General features: G+C 38.3%; 1 protein-coding gene and 1 long non-coding RNA gene across 5 annotated transcripts in view; both read right to left on the bottom strand.

Annotated features, from left to right (window-relative positions):
- Nucleotides 1-2,321: 2,321 nt before the first annotated feature.
- The window catches only part of LOC116257839 (uncharacterized), a 27,076-nt gene continuing 9,881 nt past the window's right edge, over nt 2,322-19,516 (bottom strand). Inside the window, exons 2-5 of one of the 3 annotated variants that reach the window (XM_050078800.1) lie at nt 17,057-17,137; nt 16,883-16,927; nt 2,607-2,704; nt 2,322-2,508 (exon numbers count right to left, since the gene is read on the bottom strand). In XM_050078800.1, the coding sequence (XP_049934757.1) occupies nt 2,433-2,508; nt 2,607-2,704; nt 16,883-16,927; nt 17,057-17,137 (300 nt within the window). In that variant the 3' untranslated portion in view covers nt 2,322-2,432. Of the gene's footprint in view, nt 2,509-2,606; nt 2,705-16,882; nt 16,928-17,056; nt 17,267-19,516 lie in introns of those variants that run through there. The other 2 variants (XM_031634836.2, XM_050078801.1) reach the window with 2 other exon arrangements.
- LOC116257355 (uncharacterized) overlaps nt 19,500-19,516 on the bottom strand; it is a 9,551-nt gene continuing 9,534 nt past the window's right edge. For both annotated transcript variants that reach the window (XR_007573866.1, XR_004173358.2), the window contains one exon: nt 19,500-19,516. This exon is cut by the window's right edge and continues 307 nt beyond it. This is a non-coding gene — a long non-coding RNA (uncharacterized LOC116257355).

The raw sequence follows: 19,516 nt of genomic DNA, 5'->3' as shown, positions 1-19,516 counted from the left end.
GCTATGTATGTCAATTTTGGAGCTAGGCCCGATAGTCTATCCTTGAAATCCTCAAAAAGGTTTGAAGAAATAAGTTGAGGTCACATGTGAGAGCAATTGAGAGAAAAGGCCCAATTTGCAGGAGATGAAGATACGAAATCTCGAGAGGATTGACGCTAGAATCCAAGCTAGACACTTTTTTGAAGATTGATATCCATATCAGATAGAAAGATGGACCCAAATCAATGTGAGTTTCACATCTAGGGCACCAAGTCCGGTTTCCCTAGGGTTGGATGCCTCATATCTCTCTCCTCGCTATCTCTCTCTTTTCGGTTCCTGCACCCCACACCCCGATCCATTCCCCACAAACCCCCACCCACAACAAAAAAAAAAAAAAAAAAACCCGGGTGAAAGAAGAAAAGACTCCCATATCCCTCTCCCTCTCTTAATTCAGTCCCTCAACAAGTGGCTGCATAGTATGTTATTCACTTTTTCTTTAGTTTGGTTGCCTAAGCTTTAGTTAATCTAATTTCCTCTCTTCTTCGTTGGCTCCCTTACATCTAGAATATCCTCACCTACACATCTTAGGCTAGTTTCAAATTTAAATATGATCACTAAACACTCTTACAATCTCACTGCCCTTAGATAAACTCCTTTTTCTTCTTCCCCACTTCTATTCTCTTGTTCATGTCTCCACTATTTCACCTTACAAAGTCGTCCTGCCAGCCATAAGTCTCTGCATGTTTAGTAGTGTACTCTTGTCAATAAACTGATTATTTTGGCAGGACCAAACATGCAGTCCATGCTGTTTGGGAGACGCAAACAGGTAGTGACCTGATAACTTTCTGCCCTTGATGTGTGTCTGCGGACGGGTCTGTTTTGTGTGGTTGCACGGTCTATTTGTCAGAGGCCATTACTGGAATATTCTACAGATCCAAACTTTTATAAAATGAAGTTTTCTTAAAAACACCATTCATGGCTTTAAGCTAATCGTTATTTTCTGGACCTTCATCAAAATTTTAGTCACGCTGAGCTTCAGCAATCTTCGATAAACTCTACTAAACTTTCTATGCTAATTGACCGCCCCGAGATTGGAGCCAACCTTCTAGTGAGGGTCGTCAGCTTTGCTGTCAAAGCCGGAATGCATAGTATCCAATACAAGTTAGTTTTAGGTCAAACCTAATTTTTGTTCACTACCCAATTTTGTTATGCTTTTAGGTATGTCATTTGCATGTATGGCTTTTGTAGGAACTATAACGCAATAAGTAGGATGAGGAAGAAGACGAGTACTAAATATGCGCAGTAGGTGCTCCTCTGTGCACAATTTGCATAAGCAGACAATTACTAAGTGCGAGGAGCAGGTGCGCCTCTGAACACAACTTGCATGGGCATGTCAACGAATAACTACTAAAGGTTAAGCATACTATTAAATATAACTGATGCAAATAACTTGTCAAATAATTGTTGCAGAACATGCAAATGTAGAACCCAAATCTTTTTCAATACAAATGGGTTTGAGAATAATTTAATGTGATTAGAATTCAAATTTTACTCCTTTGAGCCTTCAAATATAGTGTGCTTCAGGGTTGTGAGCAGACTAAAAGTCGGTTCGTTTAGCTCAGGTCCGGGCACGTGAGATGGAGAGATGAGGGAGCCTGGTTGGAAGTCCTCGTCAAGTAACACTTGGAAGACTTTTGTGGGTGTGGTTAAAATTTGAAAAACGCCTAACAAGGTCCGAAAGTCCACGTATGAGAGTGAGAAACCAAGAACCATAGTCCCACTCAGAAAGTTTCGCTTTTGACGAAAAGGCTGATCCGATGAAGCGTTCAAAACCTGCTTTTAACAAAAGCGAAACTTTGACTTTGGTGCTCGTACTTAGTGTTGACTCACAAAGTAAACGTCCTCTTCATATGCATAAATTAAATGAGAAAACCATGGGCCTTGGTTAGTTCGGCTTTGTCTTGAGAACGTTGCAATAAATGTTTCAAAGGTGGAAATTTGAAAGTTGCGCATTATTAGACGATCGGATATAAAGTTTTCAGTCACCCTCGCCATATACTTTGGATCTTTTTGGAATGTCAGAAATGTCAGGGCGCGACAATCTCTCTCTCCCAATCATGGAATTCGTTGCGTCTGAAAAATGAAAAAAAAAAAAAAACCATTGTATTTAATTTTCTGATGCACAAATCGGCTCATAAGATTTCAAAACTTAGCAGTCGACAAAACTTGGAAGCCCTTCAGCTTTTGCTGTGGATTCTTAGGTTATTAGCAGTGTAGACTCCATTGCTATATATTTGTCAAACGATACTTCTAGTCGCTGTCTGCAATTCTGAACGTCAACAAACATAAGATCGGACAAGAGTATTTGAACGTCAATAAACTGTTTCTTCATTATTCGGAAACATGCAAAATCTCTATTTCATTGAAGCAAAAGAAACAAGAGGAAAAAGAAGTCAAGATTTAGAAAACTTTCGACCTGACAGCCTTTCTGATTCAAAAAGCATATGATTGATAAGGCCTCTGGCAGCACTGCACAACAGAAAATTTCAGTTCTTTAAGCTATTGACTTCATTTGCAGCAACAAAAACTTTTGAAAGAAATTAAGAGGAAGGCACTAGGAGACTTACTCATCCTTCATCTTCTGGATCTTCTCCGGATCAGTCTCGTGCATATTTTTCTTAAATTGCTGCCTCACCATATCTACTACGAGCTCTACATTGTGTTGCTGTAAAGATAAATACCAGTTATTGTATGAAAGCATTCACATGACATGAAATTGTCCTTTCTCATTTCCACTGTCTCTTGTTGCTACGTTTATTTTTTTTGGTAGGAAGATTGAAAAAAAAAACCAGAAAAATGAACTGCTGCGATCGACAGACACATTCTGCTTGCTAATGATGAATAAAGAACATAGAAACAGATATGTTCCACTATCTATAGGTCTAAAGAGGACGTTTGATAAAAACATCATTATGTTTTTGGAACACATGTTCCTAAAAATCATAATTCAAAAGCAGATGTAGTAGAATACAATATATGTTTTTGGTGCGGTTGTAGATGCTATTTCTAGATCCAGCAATCAACGCTAGACATAACGATACCATGTTTCATGGAACAAGAACATGGTTCTAGAACATGTGTTCTTGGAACACGTGTTTCAAAAATGAAATGTTCTTATTGTTAAACCGTCTTACATTTGACATAACGATACCATGTTTCTCAGAACAAGAACATGGTTCTAAAACATGTGTTCTTGGAACACGTGTTTCAAAAATGGAATGTTCATATTGTTAAACGGTCTTAAATTCTCAAACAGTTCAGGATTCCGCTATAGCAGAAAGATAGATAGCAGCTCCACCAAAAGAAAAAAAAAAATAAGATAGATCTGGATTCTCTGCTGGTATTCCTTAAGATAGGCCACAGGAATAGCAAAAATCTCAGAAAATCACGAAACACTTGTGCAAGAATTGCATGGCAGTCAGATCAGCAAAGAATCAGCTAAGTAAAATGAAGCCCAAGCACACATCACATATGACTCAACGGATAGAATAGAGCAACATAAATTAACAACCTAGATAGAAGAACCCTGGAACTTGAAACAGGGTCCATTTTCCTAGCAGAACAGAATATAACATAATACACAATAAAAAGCTGAACGCTATGCAGAACTTTTCCAAAAGCAACATTATTTGTGAAAAAACAACCCAAATTAGCCATACTTTGAGAAAACAACTGAAAAAGCCTCTCCCTCACAAAATACACCTTTGAGTAACTGTCCTAGGATAGAGTCAATAGACTATATCTTAATGGCAATATCAATATCTATTATATTATTCGGCAAAAAATTGTCAGTTGTTTTTAACATAAAGTATGAGCATTACAAAAGCATAACAAATAAAGCCAACCATTATACACATTTGCAGTAAATGCAAACAAACACATTGACATACTTTGATATAGAAGAATGTGCATCTTCCAGACACAGTCTATCCTAGGCTGCCTTAGAAGCCTACAGGAATTGTCGTTTCACATCTTAATCCTCTAATCTAACCTTGGGTTTTATGCCACCAAGAGTGACTAAGAAAGCCTTTCTGTCTGCCTGTGATTTCCACATCTGGTAAACTGGAAAAAAAAAAATTGTGGGTGTCACCTAAATATAATTATCTAGTAGAGAAAACATTTTAGTAAACAGTATATTAGACTGCTCCTTTCAACATTTAGGTACTTTTGAAATTAATTTAAAAATTAATAGATCACACCACTCCAAATATTTGACTAGAGAAAACAAAAGAAAAAGGATTTATACTAATCAACCTAACTTACTGTAACACAAGAAGAGAACATTCACATATTCAGATTTAGGGGAAAAATTGCTTTCTAACAGAGATTTGTGTGCGCGTGCACACAGAGAGAGAGACAGGTAAGCGGCCCAGTGAACCCACTGCAAAAGAGAGTGCACATAAAAGAAAATAGAAAAAACAACTTTAGCACTGCTAGAAACATATATTTTTGGGAAGAGCCATATGTTGTCTGTATCAATAGGATAGGAACTGCGGTGTTTTGGATGGAGCTAAACAAACATGATCTTTGAAATTCCTTTCATTTCCTAGACAGATAAATTTTTGTAATAGTTTCTTCCCTTTTCATTTTTTCCCCTTTCCTCTTCATCACTAATCCCTCTACTTTTTTCCTCTTTTTTCCATCCTTTAGTGTCCTCTCTTTCTCCTTCATCCAAATAGTGTTAATGGAGAGAAAGGCACTAAGTGGGAGAGAGAGAGAGGGGGACACTGTAAGGGAAGAATGGGGAATCCAGTCCCAAAATGTAACCAGATGAACCCAGTCCCCTCATTATATATATATATATATATATATATATATATATATATATATATATATATATATATATATATATATATATATATATATATATATATATATATGGTGTTGAGAACAAAGTGCTAGACTATCCTGTTAATGTGAATTCCTGGGAGCAACACTTTGTCATCCCTAATGGGTCTCTTGATGCAAAAATTTCTTTTCGTGAAAAAATCTGATTGCACATGGCAGGATTTTCAAGAGAAAAAATCAGCCTTTTTCTTTTTCCTTTTTTTTGGCATTTAAGACATAACAGCAATGCAATTTGCAGAACATAAATTTACCCCTTATTTGATTTCATACAAACAAGTGAAATTTCACCAGTTCGGTACAGCCTACAGTTGTGTTTGTATGACAACTCAAAGAAAACGACATTTTGTGAAACCATGTATTATGACAACCTGGTATTTCAACCAGTTATTAAAACGTGGATTTTGTATTTGGGTGACAGAACAAAAACACTGTTTTCTGTAATAACTTTTGTGGTGGAGGGTTGGGGGTGCAGGGGGGGAGGTATTCACTTCCTTTTGAAAACAGTGTTGTTTTGTCAAGCAGGATTTTTCACAAAGGCAGTTTTGACCATCACAGAAACATACCTTAAACACTACGTTGGAAGAAAAATGACATTTTGCTTCCAAAACAGCATTTAAGGTGTCACCCAAATACGCCATATATCTTTTTCAGGATCATTGAACACCGCTGAAGTAATTCTTAGCCATCCAACAATAGCCTTTCACTCAGCACCATAGGATTACCAAAGTCGATTCTTTGCCCTTGCTTGGTTGCAATCAAGCCCCTCTCCTGTCTTTACACTTGAAAGCAAACCTCTGTCTCACTCCCGGAAACCTTTTCGTCTTTTACCATTTGAGAGGCCTATGACCAATAAAAGTTGTCATGCCTGAGATTGTCTCCTGGCCTGTATAGAGTTTTAGATTTTGAGACAAATTAATTGACTTATGAATCTATAAGACAACTAACATCATCATATTTGAGCCAAAGTCAGCATAGTATGTACCTCTGCAGTTGATTGCACTTATCATAGCTGACAATGAATTTGGTGAGTTGGAGCACCATCGACATCATGTCAGGGTGCCACCCCATGGGGAAACATCTTTAGGCAATAATGCTACCTCTTTAAAGCAATTTTGTACATAACATGGCATATCATACGATATGTTATATACTTATATTACATTTGGTAATTGATTGCTGCAGAGCAATATGATACATCTATAAGTATAGTTTTATGGGTGTAATATAGGTATAATGGTCGTATCATACAATACAATGCATATCATGTGATACAGACCTGGCAGAGAAAAGGGAGCTTGAACCCCTTTTCTCCATTTTGGCCCTTAAAAGCTCTTCACACTGACCCAACACACTCTTTAAAGTTGTGTAATGGTACTCTTGTATGTTTGAAGAGAAAACCATTGTATGGGAGCTGATTTTCATCCAAGGAATACTGAGTTTGTGTTAAAGATAGAGGTCTTTCACATTTTTCACTATCAAAGTTGTCCAATCTTTAACATATTTAATGCTCAATCAAGTTGTCCTTTGACCACTGATTGTGATTGAATCATATAAGATTGACTATGAATGACATTGGTTGCAGCCTGGGCACCCTGTAATATCGCCAACTTGATTATTTGTCATGCAGCCTGTTGACGGGTTTTGTTGTCCGGGTCAGGATCCTTACCCGATCCGGTTTGTCCTAATTAGGACTACTTATATCTCTGTAAACCCTAATCTTTGTGTTAATGAAGTTTTGAAGAGAGAGAGTGTCTGGAGGCTAGTGGGCACCAGACCTCCTCACCCGTGGTTTTTCTTCCTTCGCGTTGAGGGTTTTCCACGTTACATCTGTGTGCTTTCTTCTACTCTCGTGCATATTTTGTTTCTACATGGTATCAGAGCCGTCGGACTTGGAGAAAACAAAATCTGTTTTTCTAGGGTTGTGAAGTTCCAACCCTGACTGTCGTCGCTACCACCATCGCCGTCGCTACCACCACCGCCGTTGCTGCGCCGCCGCTGTCGCCGCACCGTGACCGTGACCGCCGCTGTTGTCGCCGCACGTGACCGTGACCGCCTCCGTCGCTGCCCCGCCGCTGCTGCGTCGCCGGTGTCGTGACTGCCGACGCCAACGTCTCTGCTGACGCCTCTGCCGACGCCGACGTCCGACGCCGTCGCCTGTTCTCGGTGCGCGCTGCCAAGCCCCGCCCTCTGCTTCCGCCGTTGATCCCCGACTGCGTCATCTCCCCTCTTCTCTAGGTTACTGCTGCTGTGTGTGTTCTTTGGCAGCCACTTCTACCTGGTGATCATGCTGACTCGTCTTCTTCTTCAGTCAATACTAATCTACCTGATGTTGTGTCTGCGCGGACTGATCATGTACCGGTTCAAGTTACCACCATTCAACTTACCAAGGAGAACTATTCCCGATGGTCTGCTGCGATTACTGGGCGAGGACGCATTGCCTATGTGAATGGGAGAAAGGTTGAACCTGCTGCAGATAGTCTGGCTTGGGATACATGGTTTCTTGAAGACAACCAGGTAAAAACGTGGATTGTCAATTCAGTGTCCCCAGATATCCAACCCCTCATTCTTCGTAAGAAGACTGCAAGGGATATGTGGATTATTTTGGAGCAGATGTATGGCCAAAAGAAAAGGAAAGTTCGTGTGTATCAACTTATGAAAGATGTGTATTCCCTGCGACAAGGTGCTCTCTCGGTTGCAGACTTTTATGCAGCGTTAAAATCTAAGTGGGAGGACCTTGACTATCACTCTGATATTACATGGAGGTGTCCTCACGACCAGATGCAGTATATGACTGATAAATGGGAAAACAGGGTATTCCTTTTCTTATCCGGACTGAATGATGACTTTGAAAATATAAGGAGTCAGATTCTTAACTCTGACGAATCATTTAGTATTGAAGATGTCTATTCCCGTGTTGAAGCTGAAGAACAGAGAAGGCTGCTTTCTAGTGAACGAAAGGGGGAAGAACAGTCTGCCTATGTTAGCCGTGCCCCTGTGGGAACTCCTCGTTCTTCCCGAAAATGTACACATTGCAAAAAACTTGGTCATACTAGGGATTTTTGTTGGGACCTGTATCCAGAGAAGAAGGATAGTAGGGGGAGGTCTTCTAGTGGGAAGAAGCCTGTATCGTCTGCAACAAGTCTGAGTGCTGGGAAAGGTTCTATTTCTGTAGAACAGATTCGTGAGCTACGAGCATATTTGAGCAAGATTGATGTTGGTCAGGCAGATACACCAGATGAGGTGAAGATCAATCAGGCATTGGCTGTTTCAGGGGGAGAAGGTACTTCTTATATGGGTGAATGGATTGTTGACAGCGTGCCACTCATCACATGACTGGCAACCCCAAGCTTTTCCATGACTACAAGCTATCCTCGGGAAAGGAACGTGTGTCCCTTGCCGATGGTTCCTTTACTTCTGTCATTCTGTGGCAGGGAAAGGGAGTCTCCTTGTTAAATAATTTTTTAGTTCATGATGCCTTACATGTTCCCCATCTTCCCTTAAATTTGTTATCTGTTAGTAAGATTACCAAGGAACTGAAGTGTGAGATTATATTGTCTGAAAAACATTGTGTTTTGCAGGACTTGGTGACAGGGAAGAGGATTGGGATTGGTTTGGTGTCTGATGGGCTGTATCGGCTTCCTATACGCGTTGTCACAACTCTTATGTCAGCAGTCAGCAGGACAGAGAAGAAGGAGGAAGAGTGTCGTCAGTTATTTTTGTTTTGGCATGAACGCCTTGGTCATCTCCCATTTGGGATTTTGAAACATTTGTTCCCTGAACTATGTTCTAGTTTAAACATTTTCATGTTATCATGTGATGTGTGTCAGTTTGCGAAGCATGTTAGAGCTTCTTATCCAATTTCAAATAGTTGTTCTAATAAAGCTTTCTCCTTGGTTCATTCTGATGTGTGGGGGCCTTCGGGCATTCATTCTCGTGGTGGTTTTCAATACTTTATAACTTTTATAGATGATTATTCAAGGTGTACCTTTGTGTATTTGTTGAAAGATCGTAGTGAGGTGCCTCACATTATTGAAACTTTCATCCTCCTAGTGGAAAACCAGTATGGAAATTCTGTCAAGACTTTTCGGTCTGATAATGCTCGTGAATATATGTGTCTCACTGTTGAAGAATTCTTTCGAAAGAGGGGGATTGTTCATGAGACATCCTGTAGTTATACCCCCCCTCAAAATGGGGTTGCTGAGAGGAAAAATCGTCAGTTGCTCAATGTCACCCGAGCCATATTGTTCCAAAGAAATCTCCCAAAATACTACTGGGGTGATGCAATCCTTACTAGTGTCTACCTGATTAATCGCATGCCTAGTCGTGTGCTAAAGGGTCGTACTCCCTACTCTATGCTTTCAAGGAGTAGTCAACCTTTTCACCTTCCTCCTCGAGTCTTTGGATGTGTGTGCTTCATACATAACCACAGCCCCAATGTGAAAAAACTTGATCCCAAATCTATTAAGGGCATCTTTCTTGGGTATTCTTCCACTCAAAAAGGTTATAAATGTCTAGATCCCACCACTGGTCGTCTTCACATTACCAAAGATGTCACATTCTTGGAACATGTCTCCTATTTTGGTGAGAATTCTCTTCAGGGGGAGAAGTTAATGTCTAAGGAAGAGTATTCTCCCACACAGGAAATTCAGTTTACAGACTTTATGGATTACAGGCGTGAAGAGAATCCTGTTGCCAAGGTGCTTGGCAAAGATGAAGAGGGGTGTTTGGCAAAGATGAAGAGGGGACGACTACTGATGTACATGAACAGGAGAAGGAGGGAGAGCATCCTATGGTGACAGAACAAGAGGGTAATCGTATGTTTGGACAGGTGTATTCCAGGAGAAGAGCGTGTACTGACAAGGTGATTGATGATGATGAGGTTACACCGAATCCCAATCCTACTTCTTCCTTGGATGATCCAAGTCGTGTTCAGAAGCAAGATGTTGGAAGAGAAATTCAGACTGGAAAAGAAAAGGAAGATCTTTCTATTGCCTTGAGAAAGGGTGTCAGGTCATGTACCCAGCACCCTATTGGTAACTTCGTATCTTACTCTAGATTGAGCACTGACTATAAATGTTTTGTATCCTCCTTGGTTGTGGTTGTGATTCCCAGGAATGCTACAGAGGCTCAGGGTGACACTAAGTGGTCTCATGCAATGAAAGAAGAGATGGAAGCTTTAAACAGAAATCAGACATGGGAGGTGGTTGATATTCCTGAAGCAGCCCACTTGGTTGGTTCGAAGTGGGTCTACACTGTTAAGTACAAACCAGATGGGAACATTGAGAGGTACAAAGCACGATTGGTGGCCAAGGGGTTCAGTCAGAAATATGGGATCGACTACTTAGAGACGTTTGCTCCAGTTGCCAAGATGAAGACTGTTAGAGTTATTATTTCATTGGCGGTGCTGAAGGGTTGGGAGATGTGCCAACTTGATGTGAAAAATGTCTTTCTCAATGGAGATCTCGAAGAGGAGGTGTACATGTGCATGCCACCAGGTTTTAAGAAGCCTGGAAAATGCTGTAAATTGAAGAAAGCTTTGTATGAGCTGAAACAGTCTCCCCGAGCATGGTTTGAACGGCTCAGACTTGTTATGAGGAAACATGGCTACAAACAAGGAAATAGAGATCATACCCTGTTTGTAAAGAGAAGAGAGAGTAAAGTTACTCTACTATTGGTTTATGTTGATGATATGATTGTTACAGGTGATGATAAGGAAGAGATAGCAAGATTAAAGGGTTTACTATCTACTGAATTTGATCTAAAAGATCTTGGTAAGCTGAAGTATTTCTTGGGTATTGAAATTGCTAGATCAGGTACAACTCTTGTACTTAGTCAAAGGAAGTATACCCTGGATCTACTGAAGGAGACAGGAAAACTGGGGTGCAGACCAGCCTCTACTCCTATAGATGCTGGGCATAAACTTGGTAGCAAAGATGGAGAACTGTTGTGTGAAGAAGCTAAAGGGAGATATCAACGTCTAGTTGGCAAACTGATTATCTCACTCTGACTAGACCTGATATCACATTTGCTGTAAATGTGATGAGCCAGTTCATGCATGCACCTACAGATATGCACTTGAAGGCTGTAGATAGAATTTTGTGCTACTTGAAGAAGAATCCCGAAAAGGGACTTCTATATGTGCAACAAAGATCTATTGAAGTTGAAGGGTATTCTGATGCAGACTGGGCAGGCTGTGTTGACACCAGAAGATCTACTTCAGGGTACTGCGTCTACTTGGGGGGAAATTTAGTTGCTTGGAGAAGCAAGAGACAAAATGTGTGTTCCCGCTCGAGTGCAGAGGCTGAATATAGGGTTGTGGCTACTGGGGTATCAGAATTGTTATGGCTGAATATCTTACTGACAGATATTGGAATAGAGATTGAAGGGCCTATGAGGATGTATTGTGATAACAAGTCTGCAATTAACTTGGCTAACAACCCGTTTCTTCATGATCGAACAAAGCATGTGGAGATTGACTCTCACTTCATCAGAGAAAGAATTGATGCTAAGGAATTAACGCTACCATACATGAAGTCTGAAGACCAAACTGCTGATATCCTAACCAAGGCCTTAAGTGTAACTCCATTTGAGAGAAATGTATCCAAGTTGGGCATGTTTGATATGTATGCCCAACTTGAGGGGGAGTGTTGACGGGTTTTGTTGTCCAGGTCCGGATCCTTACCCGATCCGGTTTGTCTTAATTATGACTACTTATATCTCTGTAAACCCTAATCTTTGTGTTAATGAAGTTTTGAAGAGAGAGAGTGTCTGGAGGCTAGTGGGCACCAGACCTCCTCACCCGTGGTTTTTTTTCCCTCGCGTTGAGGGTTTTCCACGTTACATCTGTGTGCTTTCTTCTACTCTCGTGCATATTTTGTTTCTACACAGCCATTGTAGTTTTTTTCCTTGAAAAAAATATTGAAATGAGTTTCATACAATTTCTTCTATTAATTTTTTCCTTTGATTTGAGAATGATTGGATTCATCATAAGATCTGATAATCCTACGCATCCATAATTGGCCATTCATCTCTTTGGATTGGTCTTTGTAACAGTTATTTGCAGACAAGTTGGTTTTAGTTGTTTTTCATTAATATTGATTTTTGTGTATCTTTTTATTTCTTGCTTCATGCTAATACACAAACTTGGGAGCAAAGCTTTGATCAACACTGTTGCAGGTTTCTTTGTTAGAGTTCCTTTTGAAAATTTGAGTTGATAGTAAGCATAGCTACAAATGTCGTTCTCGGATTCTTAACAGTGGTTTTTCTTGGGTATTTTCAGCAAAGTCTTTGTTTTTCTCAGCAAAAAATTTGGCAATTTGTTTTTAAAGAATCCCAAAAGTTAGGTAAAAATAAAACAAATGAGAAACTAATAAGAAGACACTAGAAAACCAGATCAAATGACAAAACAAATGCCTTAATGATGACAAGAATGATAATTAATAATTTCATGTACATTCGAAGGGGAATCCATGACGTCACTAACCTTAGAAAAGACAAAACAAACAAAAAAAGAAATGGGAAAAAGACGTGAAAAGAACACGATAAAAGCATGATAAATACATTTCTCAAATTCTTTTCCAAAAGACATGCTTTTTTCGTGGTTTTTTCATTTTTATCATTTTCATTTTTAATATCGTGATCTTTCAAGAATATATCATGATATTTGTGGCCATGATTTTAGGTTACTGGTACCAATCTTTTATATTCCTTCATGTGCTTTTATTAATTTTTATAGTTTTTAGTCTTTACTGTATCTGACTGCCTCCTTTCTTGAAATTCATTGCTTTAAACTCCAGTTCTTGGTCCATGGTCCTTAAGCTAATCATTCTTAGTGTTCCTGAGAAGATTAAGAATGTGAAAACTGAAAAGATCTTTGATTATCAGAGCTCTAGTGTTTCAAGAGAAAATATTTTTTGGTTACTAAGGCAAACATAGCCACACATCAAAAACCTTGATGCATGCCACATGTCCCAACCTTGTAGCCTATGTCACCATGGTACGCCCATATGACCCGCGTGCCCGTACCCGTACCGGTACGCCGGTAGGCCAAAACGGGTACGCGGGTACGTGTTGGTACGTTTGGATCTGGTTTCGAGTCGGAACCATAATAAAATGTTAAAATGTAACCCACGACGCTTGATCTTCTGGTGTCTTCCGACGGTTGCTTGGGCAGCTGGTGACGGACGCCCGGTGAGAGCTTGGGCAGCCACTGCAACAGACTGCGACTGGCAACATGGGGCGAGTCGGCGACGAGAGGCACTAGAGCAGAGGAAGATAGAGATAGGCGCAAGAGCAAAGCGAGAAAGCTGTAAGAGCAGAGCAAGAGAGATTTTGAGAACAGGCAGAGAGAAAAACAGACAGAGAGAGGGAGAGAAAGTGCACGATAGATTGGAAAACAGAGAGGGACACTGCTTAGTAGTTTGTACCGGAAAAAATGGCAGTCACCGGAATATTCAACCCAAAAAAGGAGGAAAACGGATACATTAGAAAACAAAAGCAGAAAAAAAAAGCATAATGTTCTTGAAGCTGGTGTAGTCGCCGGAGACACTATTTTCGCCGGAATAGATGACAGAAATCATAGAGGGTTTAACCCTCGTCCCTCTCCATTAAATGCTTTCTTTTTTCTTTTCTTTTTTTGGTTTGAGAACATGAAACCCATTGTTGAGGGACGAGGGTTTTCCTTTTATAACACACCGTAAAAGAAAAAGTTGACATAACTCTTCAGAGTCTTCTTTGACTCATGACTTGTTTTGTAAAGTTTACCATATGTTTCCATTTATTTTATTAAGTTATTTGTTTTAATCTTTTAATGTGTTGTCCACATATTATGGCTTATAGTTATGACTTATGAATGATAAATGATGAATATTGATTCAATGTCAACACATTGTTCCTCTTTTTGCCCACATATTGTGTGATGATTCACTGTCAATAAAAAGTAGTTTATGCATTGTGCTGCAATGTCTGATGATTTTTTTTTATATGGAACACATTGTTCCTGTTTTTAATTATTTTTTTATATTTTTGAATTAAAATATATAATTATCACCGTACCACCCTACCAAGATTGGCGAAAATGCCGTACTCATACCCACTTCCCCGTACCCGTACCTATGTGACATAGCTTGCAGCAGTTTACACTATTTTGAAATTGACAATTGGAAAATGCTAATAATGTATAATTTCAATCTTTATGCTTTAGGTTTTATTAAATTACTTTTAAATTTTTAATTCATGTTATGATGTTGAAGCAGTTGGAAATATCAAGTTCTTGAAGAATCCTTCAAGGACTACATCTAATCTTCAAGTATAGATACAAATCTATATTTTGAAGGAGATCCTTACAGATATCAATGCTCTAAAGCACAATGAACAAGTCAAAACAGCAGCAACCAATTCATAACAATGGCACTAGGGCCCACACAATGCATCACAATGCATCACAGCACTGTACCAAAACAACAATCAGCTCAAACGGCCATCAAAGCCCAACAAGGAATCATATGGCCGAAGAGAAACTTTATTAAATAAAGAACAAGGGCTGTAAAACAGCCGCCTTTAAGAACATGTTACAAGGGCATTGTCACAAAAAATGTGTATGGGTATTATACGGCGAGGAATTTTTCAAGTATAATACGGCAAAGTTGTATATCTTGGGAATAAAACGGGAAAATCTCAATAAAGTTTTAAAAAATTTAAAACATTTAATAAGTCCTAAAAATTATAAAAAAGTAAAAAAGTATATACGTGTTTTTCACGTTTTTTATTTTCTGGCGTTTTTTAAAAAAAGACGCGTTTTTTTCATGTTTAATACGACCGACTCTGTTTTGGCGTATTATACGCATCTTTTGTGACAGTGGTTTAAATAATACAGTGAAGAGCTGTTGGAGGACTCAACGGCTAGAATTGTAGCCATTGGGGACTCCAACAACTCTTACAAAGGAATAGAGAAATAAAAGAAATACAAAAGTAAAAAGTAAAAACAACAAAAAAGTCCGATATACAGAATTATCATATTAAATATAGATATGTATATAAAGTATAAACCTGAAAGACATATGTGTACTTACATATATATCCTAACAGAAGCATGTTATTTACTTTTCCTAAGTCACAAATCGACGTCTAAACCAAACCAAGACCAAGTTACAAGAATCCAACCATGACTTCAACCCACTACCCCTTTCAAGTCCGCTAGCTGCCCAAAATCACCACTTTCCTATAACAAAACATGCACCACAAGATGGTTTAATTGTGGTTGCTGGAACGCCAAAAACAGCTGTTCCTAGAACAGTTGGTCCTGGTTCTCTAGGAACAACCTCCATACACATTTGCATGCATGGGTAGAGAAGGTGCATGCACCATAGATTAGAGGCATCAACATTGACAGATCTGGAATGGACAGAATGTCACATATAAAAGCATCTCATTGCAGGCCCACCACTTGCAAAGAACCCTGTGTTCACTAGAATCCAGTAGTGGAGCCACATGTGGGCTGATGCTGCCAGTTGCCTGCACCACGTCCACAAAATTTTTTTATTTTCATGTTAATGCATTCAACTAATTGCTCATTTACATATACTGGAGGCTCTAAAGATATGAGTTTTTGAATTATTTCCCCTGAATCAAAATTGCTGGCTCTATCATTGCTAAAATCTTATTCCTACAATCCAGTGCTTTCCACAAATAAACAAATTTTGAGGATCGCACTTTTTCAACTGACTAACTCATTGAGAAAGATAAGTCTTACAAGTACATTGATACAGGATGCAGTTATCCAACTTTTTATTGTTATCTAGAAAGCAAAAGCCTCCAATCATTAGATTTATCATTCTAATTTCTAAAACTTAAAAGCAAAAACTAAAACTTAAAATTACTAACTTAATTAATGAATAAACAGCCTCAATATAATCACAGTTTTCATGCCCAGGAAACATCTCATGTCACCATTGCTTGGCATAATTGCCATTCATTAAATTCTGATATTGAGAAGATCTATAAGTGCTGAATTTTACTATTAATTTTAATGTTAACTATTTGCAATTTATTGGTTTTCCTTTCTTAAAGGGACCAGTTCAGTTAATGCACCTAATCCCACGTAAGCTTTAGGCATAACTTACCGTGTGTGTTACACTTAGTTCTCCCTGACAACATAAGCCAGGAGTAAGGTTTACTCATGACAAATTAAAACTTTTAGAACTTCATATGCACAGTAATTAACCTTATTGCTCTTGAATAAGCTATTTTCTATTTATTAGATCAATATTGTAGGTTAGACAATGGACCAGTGGAAGTATACACTACTTTAAGCTTCATGTTTCTCTGTCCTTGGAAGATTAGATCATGGAAAAGCAGATGTTTCATATATTTGTTAGAGCTCATCAACTTGGAACCAGGTCGGCCAACCAATTGGAATCAGTTAGAGAACAATGTACAGTTCCTTCCAATGAGAGGACGTGACAAGAATGCCGACCAACCCCACGAAATTGAGCCAATGCGGATTAAGATCGGCCACTATATATAGGACCACCAGTCTAAAACGAGAGGCTAAGAGTACAGTGATAGCTCCGGATGGTCCAATATATCTTCATTAGGAACAAAACCCCTCAATTTGGGAAAGATTTAAGAAACTAATAATATAAACAGGAGCTTCATTACGCTTCCCCTGTTTCACAACCCCAAAGAACAATAAGAAGAAGAAGACCAAAAAGAAGAAGAAGATAACAATAATAATGCTTATTCGGAATATAGAACTAAAAGCAGAAAATACGTAAGAAGAGAACCATGCTTTTGTGCTGCACGAAGAAATATCGGGGATAAATGAAGATATTTCCATTTTAACCATCAATAACCCCATCTGTCAAAAGGGTAAAGTTCTATGGGAAGTGAAACAAGATAGAATATAAATACAAGTAGTGCAAGCTAACTTCAGAGGAGAAAACCGGATGATAATTGAATGGCAGAAAGAAAATAATAAAAAAGAGACTTGGCATACCCGATGACCAACGAATTTTGCCCTTCTGAGGCATTCCCGATAGAGCTGCGATAGAAATCAATATGTTGCATCAGAATTTTCGCAAGTGAACAATGAAAAAATGGTAAAAGGGAAGGAAAATCATCAAATAAAAGAGACGGGTGGTGGAGAAATGGAAGAAGTGGTTCTTATTACTCTGATGACATTGTTGGCGAGGTCAGGAGGGAGCGCCGTTTGAAGGGAAGGCATTCTCTCTCTCTCTCTCTCTCTCTCTCTCTCTTGGTGGAGAATGGAGGTAGTAGTCGTTAACACCCTGACGGCCTGACCTTATGACACTGCTCGCAACGTTGGCCGGGAAAAGGTAGCGTTTGAATACCTGAAACTCCAACATTACAGCCTATTTGGTATATTTAGTTTCTTACACTTGCTTCCTTTTATTATCAACTCCTATGTAATTGTATTGTAATAAATTGTAGTTTTCATTGCATAATGTTATTTTAAATGTTCTGAAAAAAAGAGCTCAACAAAAGAGTTTTAACATGCATGACATGTATGGGAGAAACAGCTTTTCAGAGAATTATATAACATTCTTCAAAGTGATGGTAAACTCAGCAATACCTTTTACAGTGAGCAAGTTGCCAAACATCATTCAGTTTAATTTAGGTTTCACGGTCCACGTAGACAATATCTTGTTATTTCCACAGAGCTTTGAGATCTATAATTTTACGAAAAAAAAGTTTATACAACAATTTGATGGATCAATTGTGCCGTATGAAATTTTATGCAATAATAGATTTTATTCATACTTTCAGGTAAAGAAATAAATTAAGTGTTTACATTTGGTAAACTTGTAAATGTATCATATACATTCAGGTGTGTTTTAGAATTATATTGGTGCAATTAATGGAACATATGTTCATGTTGAAGTATCTTGAGATGATGTACGAAGATATTGTGGTAGAAAGACTGATCAACTCAAAATGTGTTAACATGTTTATTCTTTGATATAAAATTTACCTATGTATTAACTGGATGGGATTGAACTGCTTCTAATTCACGAATAAGAAAAAATGTCATGATGAAAGAAGATAAATTAAGAATTCCTAAAGGTAACTATAATTTCAAAGCTATATATGTAATATTTTTGTGAATATGAATTCAACAATGTTACCATTAGCTTCCACAACTGCGGATTTTTTATAGCATTTTGATTTGAAGTAAGCTAATTTTTCTGCCATTGCTTGCGCATTAAGAATGATTCAAACCATTTTTTTCCTACATTCACCTCTTCCACTTGAAACTCTTACCGCTTCCTACTTGGATGATAGATAAACCAGCAAGTAGGGTCGAGGGAGAGAGATAAGCAGTTGGCAGAGGCCATTCGAATTTGGTTCATATTGGGCCCCCTCAGTTAGATTTATGATTTAACATTCGTGGACTTTTCAAATTTTTCTGTAAATATTATCTTATTGATGGTGGCTTTTCGTTTAAAAGGTGGACTTATTACCCTATTCGGATGTATAAGATACCATTTAAAAGAATATTTCAAATGAGGCCCACAAAACGCAAAGGAGTTGCTTGATATGCTGCTTTATGCAACGTCATTAAAATATCTTTTGACATCTTAAAAAAGAGATTCTCGATTATAGCTAGTTCAGCATTGCCATTCTGCTCATGCGACACAAACAAATATCATCTTACTATTGTGTTATACATAACTATCTAATGGGTGTAGTTCCAAATGATAGACTTATTGATAAAGTTGATGCAAAACTTTTAAATCAACCTAATGATGATTATTATTCTCAAGTACATAAGATAAAGACTATAGAGAAATTATTTGCACGGCCAATAAACTGACTAGCTATGTCACTATGACATGTTCACATATCTATTTTTTTAATACCTACCCTTTTGGTTGTATATGAATCTAAATATTTGAACTTTGCTTCTTGGTATATGCCTTTTGGGTGTCTGAATTTAAATATTTGAACTTTGCTTAACGGTATGTATCTTGTGAATCAATCATTTGTTTTTTGCTCAGTTTGAGATGTTTGATCTTGTATCGAAGATAATATTGATTGATGGGGGTAAATAATGTCAATATACAATGGACTTCACCGATAACCCCACTGACCACCTTCCGGACATAAAAAGAAAAAGTGAGAGAGAAAAAGAGAAAGAGAGATCAAGGATGAAGCTGGTTTGAGGTTTTGGGACTAAAGGTTGCTGGAAAGGCAAAAACCCCCAACAAATAATCCACCCTTCATCATAACGGAATATAAATATATATATATATATATAAAGAGAGATAGAGAGAGAGAGAGCCAACCAATTTAGCCGCCTCCTTTTTGTGGTCGTTTCATACTGATCCAAGAAAAAACCTGAACTAAAATTAATTTTTATCATCAATTTAGTTTGTATAGCCAAAACTCAAAGTACAGCCAAAACTCAAAACTCAAAGTGTACCTCACTCAGCAAGTCTTGGTGTGGATTGCTTGGGTCTTAACCCGTGACCCAATAAGTGAACGATCCTGATCCAACTCGGGCGATTCCCGAGTCAGGTGCTGGGTTTGCCAAATATGATATATATATATATATATATATATATTGTGTATGTGTTCAGTTACAAATAAAATTGAAAAGAAATTTTCA

Source organism: Nymphaea colorata, chromosome 7 (assembly GCF_008831285.2).
Source record: "Nymphaea colorata isolate Beijing-Zhang1983 chromosome 7, ASM883128v2, whole genome shotgun sequence".
In the NCBI taxonomy this organism is placed as follows: domain Eukaryota; kingdom Viridiplantae; phylum Streptophyta; class Magnoliopsida; order Nymphaeales; family Nymphaeaceae; genus Nymphaea; species Nymphaea colorata.
This window is presented reverse-complemented; position numbering and strand designations above follow the sequence as displayed.